We start from the raw sequence: 7,443 nt of genomic DNA on the forward strand, positions 1-7,443 counted from the left end.
TACAGTGTTGACTACAGGGTGTACACAAAATGGTTATATTACTTATGTTATTATAAGTGGACAATATGTCTTAGTAATGATGGTGTGAGTGGTGTGGTGGTAGGTTATAAGGACCACCCAGTTATGATGCCGTTCCTTCAAACCTTCTTATACGAAACTTAATTAACACGCCTTATAAATATACTTGTTAGAAGTTATTTATACGCGTAAAATAGAAGTTATTGAAATGATAATATCGTCATATAAAGATGGTTTGAATCGTAGCCAATCCGATTTCGACGCGATTGCCTATATGGTCTTCGACAAACAAGCGATTGTTCCTGCTCTCTCTCGAGACAGGGAACTCTGGGATTTGTAGTCTTTCTAGTTGCGTATTTTTCATAGTCTTATATTTCAACAGTTTTACGACAAACTGTGACTTTTTTGACATGGAAATTATTTTTTAAGATTGACAAACATCATATGTGTAATTCATGGCACAATTCAAACGGGATCGAAAGATAAGTTTTCTCTCTCCATTGACTTCAATACATAATTTTTCCGAAATAAGGTCCCATGGACCGGAAGTAGATGGGCGTGACTTCGCCTCTCTATATGCTGATGTTTTGGGGCGTGTTTACCGCAGTTTAATAAACACCGCTTCCTGCTTGTTTTGCTGCCATTTATGTGCAATGCAAACAATTTCCCAAAAGAATGCAAGGCTGGGGAGATATGTTCAAAAGCCTACATTTCTCTTAAACATTATTAAAAGAGAAAATAAATATAAAGTTATTTAAACTGGATCAACGTAGGCTGTACATCATGGGACCGCATGTAATGGTAAAGTAATATAAGTGGCTAATTTATTTATTTTCCTTAATAAGGAAATGAACAGGAATGTATTTTTTCATTACATGAGCAAAGATATGTGACATTAACACCCGTACAAACGGAGAATCAAGATGGACAATCAAGATCCCAAGCTTTACAGCGATTGATGAAGGGGTTATTTTAGCATTAGCAGAGAATCGCAAAAGCTCAGAGAGCTGGTCTCTCAAAAAGCAGATTTAAGTGGAACAGGAGGACATGAGAGAATTAGTGAGGATATAACCAGACAGCTTTATGTAGTAACTGGCACACAGTGCTGTGTGTTAGGATAAAGTCAGGCAGTCTTCATTGAGCGTATATTTGCCGTGCAACATTGTATGTACATAAAGGCCTTTTGTGTCCTCTTTCTACTCTAAAAATAAACCTAGGCCTAAATGCAGTTGACTCTAAAAAGCCTTAAGCGTCAGAGCAAGAATCGTCTGGCTTCTGTTGCTCTAGCAACTGGTAGGAAATGAACTCTTGAAGAGGTTGCTCAATCATCTTATTCAGCACACAAAGAAAGGTTATCACACATCTGCAACAGTCCAACCACAAACACACCTGTATGAAACAAACCTCACCCGGAGGGAAGTTCAACAGCAGTTCTTTATAGTGTTTATAAATAGCTGTGGGGAATTAATTCATATAGAGGTAGAAACGACCGGCAAAGCTTACTTCAGCATGCAAAGTTGATCTTTACAAGGTCATTTCAAAACAATATAGTGAGCGTTAAAGGCAGCAGCACCACAAACAGCAGGACATATTTTCTGGCTATAGTCAAATACATAACTGTAATTAAAAAAGTTGTTTGAATCAAAGTAAGGAATCGACTGACAACTAGCCAAGACCAATGCTGCCTTCACAGGCTCTTTCAAATGTGCCGTGTTCTTTAGCTTTATGTCCTAAAGTGGAAACATTGTCGTTGGTACATAGAAGATGTATTGTAGTTATATTGTTCAAAGAATTTAAACCCAGGCTGCAACTAACTAACACAATCGAAAAATCTGCTGATTATTTCCATGATTAGCCGTTCTATAGTGTCAGTAAATATTGAAAAATGTCCATCCCTGTTGTTCAACATCCAAGAATATGTCTTGCTTTGTCAGTCAAGATAATGAAAACGGCATTTTCTGCCATCTTTGCATGAAAAATGTATTGATTAGCTGATTATCAAAAGAAATGGCCATCATTTTTCTGTTGTTTATCTCACTGTTGCAGTTTTTGTTTGAGTTGTTGCACCGACTTGGAGTTACGTGCATAAATGCCCCATAACGCAATGAAAAGATTTGCATCTGTTCCAAAGTGATATGAATGATTATTTCCTTAGCAAATGCAACATCCTTTTACAAAGTTACATGAACATCTGGCCAGTAGTTTGTTTTAGCAATCCTCCTGTCAAACAGACTAACTGAGCTGAAAAGAACACCCTCCTTGGCATTGCCTATAACAATGACAATATGAATAGCAGCCAAACACCTGACCTGGTGCTGTAGTCATTGTGCTTCTGGAAGTTGGTGTACTTGAAGCAAATCAAAAAAGAACCATCGATCTACTGAAGCAGCTGTTGGTGATGAACAACGAGACCCTGCGGGTGGGAGACGTTTGCTGTCGATTAGAGACACATTCACCACCTGCTCTGTAAGAGGAGTAAAGACTCAGGGATATTACTACAACTAAGAAAAATACTACTACAGACCTCCCTGTTTTTTTCTTTCTTTGTTCATAAGTGGGGTTGCTATGGCCCTTCTTCTCAGTGCCATGTTTCTTTTCTTCTGTCCTTGGATGGCTACCGGCTGTGGTGGTAGCAGTGATTAGAGAGAGGCTGAATGCACAATGCAGCTCTGCCTGTTGAAATGACCACTGAGCAGATTCAGTGCTGCAGCAAATACAGCATGAGGAAATAAAATACATTGGAGATATACTAAATGACATTACAGTCTCAATGATAAGCACACTGTGGAAGAATCCAGAACAAAAGCAATGGCTGTGCGTCGTCATTCATTCATGTCTTTCTTTTTGCTCTCAGGTGTGAAGTGGAGGGCCTACCAAACACAGACCAAGACTGGTAACACTTGTTTCTCTCTGTCGTGTGTGTGTGTGTGTGTGTGTGTGTGTGTGTGTGTGTGTGTGTGTGTGTGGTAGTCCCTCACACACATACACACATACAGTACATAGGCACACACAAAGGTCTCCAAGCAATAATTCCACATGAATCCAGACTAGTAAGTATTAACTACTGATCCTTCTGATGTGTATGTGTGTGTGTGTGTGTGTGTGTGTGTGTGTGTGTGTGTGTGTGTGTGTGTGTGTGTGTGTGTGTGTGTGTGTGTGTGTGTGTGTATATGGCTAATTACATGCAGATATGTACTATGTGTACCAATGAAGCACTTAGTACCACTACATTAAAGGAATAATTCAGATGTATGTATGAAGTAGTCTGGAGTAGATACTAGATAGCAGTCAGTAGTTTGGAGAAACAGAAAGGAGTACAGAAGCTAAGCAATGTACTGCTGAAGATTGGGGCCGCAGCAAAACATCATATAGCCAGCTAAAAAAAGGCAATATGATGTAGGTGTACTCACTTACATCATATCGACACTCAAAGTATTTACCTCTTGCCCTTGCCATTATCTATGCTCTCTTATTTCTATAATGTTTTGAAAATATTTTCTCCGATTTTAAAGAATGTAAATGCTCAGATACATTTTAACATGCATACATTGCATTATAATTATAACCATTTAACCTGTAGTTTAACTAGATTGCAATTTATCTAATTTTCCAAAAAATCATAATTGCAAATTCAATCAGACGACAACCTGTGGGTCCTGGGGACTTATATTGAAAACCAATCAACATCACTGGTTTTCGGAATAAACAAATTTGCACAATAACACAAACAAACTGACCAATAGAGGCATCATTAGACCAGCATCTTCTGTCTTCTGCAAGGAAACATGATTGTTTTTGTAAAAGGATACTGGTCGGATGTCTTTAATGATAGTATTGATAACAGCTTTAGTTCTCCGTCGGAATGGGCTGTCTGATGGCGAGGTAACAGAGTTATGATATTCAAAATAGCATACATTCAGACTGACATTGATTTTTTAGGTGGCTATCATACATTTGCCCCCACCAGCTGTAGTGAACTGCTTAGCTTCCATGCCGGTACTCCTGTGTGTGTCTCCAAACTGGGCGGAACAATCTCCTGTAGTATACAGCGACCATGGATTAGTCATTAAACCCCACTTTAAAACATCCAAACTATCCTTTTAAAGCAGTTATACGAAGATATAGATCCCGGTCCACTGTACTGTGTGGAAACAAAGCACAGCATTCACTAAGATAGTAGCAGTGATGAAGACGCACAATACTCGTGTTCTGAGCTAACAAATGCTATCAATGTCTCCATATATCCATGTTTGAGACACTGTTTTTAGTTAGTGTTCACCGATTGCTGTAATTACATTTGACTTGACTTGATTACAGGGCTCTTCCTGTTGGCCTTTTTTCAAAAATGAATCAGTGGGTAGAGCAGTGTTCTCCTGAATAAGCATCACATACTGAAAGATTCAACCCAGTGATGTCATTGCACAAGCTAAGAGCTGATTGGTTGAAATGAGCAGCACTTCCAAATTGCATTTTATAGTATATGGTCAGATGTTATTTAAATGAGGTGTTCATTTGTTTATTCAAAAGACTGAAACCCTCGTCCTCTGTGTTGCAGGCTGCATGTATCACCCCGCAGAGCTGTACTCTGGCCGCAACACATGGGACTCCTATCCAGCTGGAGGACCTAACAGAGGACAATGGGCTCCGGTAAACAGTCGCCCCTGGAGCCACACAGAAAGGTCAGCAGCATTGTTCGCAACACTCACACACTCTGCCCTGTCCTGGCATGACATGTGTCTTGAGTCATATGATCAAAAGTGGACATCTCTCAAGTTCGTCAGTACACTTCTGGAAATATAATTCCTCTCCACACTTGTCTTTTGTGACCACTTGTGATCAGATAACACTTCCCTGTAATGTATGCAAATAACCACACACATCAATACTGAAGCTTATTTTGATATTCAAATCCTAATCGACATTCGGATGCTGTGCAACTTTTCTTTTTTTTGCATGTCTATCCATTCTGTTACAACCATGTGTTTTCTGAACAGTAACAGATAAAGATGAAACTACCCTTATAATATTAGTATTGATACTATTTGTCGAGTTGATTCCAGTGGTGGCCACAGAGGATTGCCTTAAACTCCTGTGATCAAAACGTTTCATTTGCGCCAGAAAAACAATTCCAAAGAATCTGGCCATATGCGTCACCATATCTAAATGTTTCCTCCCTGCATCTTGGGTACTTTCAAACCTTTGTTACCTTTTCATCTCAAAAGGACTCAGGTGCTCTAATTTAACATGCAGTTGATATGGCCTCTTATGTATTTAGTGTACTGAAAAGCTTTTTCTAAGTTCTTATCCAATCATGCATTATGATCTACTGTATAGTCGTGAACACCAACCAAGACTACAGTAAGCCTCATAGAAGTCAAAGTGGACTTAGCAGATAAGGAAGCAGATACAATAGAAATGCCGTTATCATGTAAGTGTTTGGAGGGTTCGAAGCTTTCCTTAAACAAATGTAAGCTCAGTGGAACTGATAGTGGCACAACTTGAAGCCTGAATGGCCCAAACAAGGGTCATTCCAGCAGCTGGGACTCAAGTCCGTGTTGTCTGGGATTAATCAAGATAAGCACCACTTTAAGGGACTGACTGATTAACTGAAGCTGTGATGAGCATATTCATGAAAAACCCTTATTACAGCTGCAGCTGTGAGCATGAGCCCATCTTCAGTCAAACTGGACTCTGGGAAATGAAACTGTAACTTATTCTGCTGCAGAAGAGAGAAGCATATACTGTATGTAGATGTTTAGCTTCAACAATTGAAGGCAGCTCTAATGCATACGAGTGTCTCCATAGCTGTCTGCTTATAGATTTGGTAATAGTAACAATTGTGACATACTGTAAACCAGGGGTAGCCAACACGGTGCGGGCACTTAGTCGCAGTAAAAAAATAAACTGTTTAAAGGTCCCATGTCATGACCATTTCTACTGATCATAATTCCATTGTTGAGGTCTACTAGAATAGATTTACATTGTTCAATGTTCCAAAATCTCATTGGTTTCTCATACAGCATCTCTTTATAGTATGTGTATTCACTCTCTGTCCTAAACGGCTTGTTGGAGCTCCTGCCCCCCCCTCCCTATGAGCCCAGTGGCCGTCTGCGAGACAGCGAGACGCAGCCCGAACACACACACACACACACCCGCAGCCTGGCTGGGAGTTTGTGTGTGTGCTCACACACCGACTCACAGCCTCGCCGAGTCCCGCCGTCTCAGGGAGGAGAAATCGGCAGAGCTGCAGCTAAGAAAAGATTGAGTTTGTGTGAGGAAGGTAACGTAACGGCTCCACGGATTGGTCCATTTTGACCAATCCACGGAGGGGTCGTCGTCACGTCACTTGGTTCCCGGAAGAAAAACACTTAAAAAGAAAATCTCCAACGAGGTGTTCTGGGGCAGCATAGACATGTATTTTCTGTGTTAGAGTTTTACTCGCTACAGGGTGTACTTTGAGGGTTTGTGATGCTGGAGATCGTTTATATGCATAAAAAGTTTAACATGCAGAAAAAACCTTTCATCAACACACAAGGGGACGGTAATATACCGAAAAGCATGACATGGGATTCCATTTTAAAATGCTGCTCGTAACAAAAAAACAATTCCTAATTTAGTATATAATAACATATACTCTTATCACCCAGCACCCTCAGAGCAACAACCACAAACCTTCGTCGTCAGAGTCCCCGTCATCACAAGTCTACACGTCTCCCCACAACCGAGCTCCAGCCCCAGTCCCCACCTACCCTCCGGGGCTTCTCCCCCCCCCTCTCCACCCCAGTGCGGCAATTCACGCCAGCATAAACAGCAAATAGCCCCAACGCACTCCACAGTTGGGCGCGCAGAGCGTGAGTGCACTTGAGAGGATCTAACCACTAACCTGAGTATCATCACAGCATCGGCGAGACATGTACCTCACCGCTGGATGAGTCAAAACCCTCTGTTTGGTGCTTCTAAATAACGGGGCAGATATCAACCAATCTCCTGCAGTCCGCTGAGAAAATAATGTTTGGGATGCCATTAACAGCTCTTTTGATTATGAAGAAAATAGTCTAACAGGTGGTCTCTTTTTTGACTGTTTAAGATAGGGCTGGGCAGGAGACAAACTCATATCATGGTATATTTCAATTATCACGGTATATCACGCTAATTATTATATTTTTCCCGATGAATTGGAAGAATGTATTTACAATTATTATCATTTTCACCCTCACAAAAAAACACCTGACAGTGGGGGCCCTCATGAGTCTTATGAGGTGAAGGAACAGAATGCATGAAACAACGTGCTAAATTTAACCATTTCATACTGCAGTGTTTCCCTAGGATGGAGTCATAAAGCAGCGGTGCCTAAGGCAACGCGGCCCAGCAAAATGTGAGCGCGGCGCCGCGTGACCATTTCTAAGTGTGCTGCCCTGCTAAGTC

At 40.9% G+C, this 7,443-nt stretch overlaps 1 protein-coding gene across 1 annotated transcript in view; it reads left to right on the forward strand.

Annotated features, from left to right (window-relative positions):
- The window catches only part of LOC104950037 (uncharacterized), a 14,241-nt gene that overhangs the window by 5,052 nt on the left and 1,746 nt on the right, over positions 1-7,443 (forward strand). Inside the window, exons 3-4 of the mRNA XM_010776480.1 lie at positions 2,873-2,911; positions 4,574-4,697. Of these exons, the coding sequence (XP_010774782.1) occupies positions 4,579-4,697 (119 nt within the window). The 5' untranslated portion in view covers positions 2,873-2,911; positions 4,574-4,578. The remainder of the gene's footprint in view (positions 1-2,872; positions 2,912-4,573; positions 4,698-7,443) is intronic.

Source organism: Notothenia coriiceps, unplaced genomic scaffold (genome assembly GCF_000735185.1).
Source record: "Notothenia coriiceps isolate Sejong01 unplaced genomic scaffold, NC01 NC01_scaffold00000339, whole genome shotgun sequence".
NCBI classification, from domain to species: Eukaryota; Metazoa; Chordata; class Actinopteri; order Perciformes; family Nototheniidae; genus Notothenia; species Notothenia coriiceps.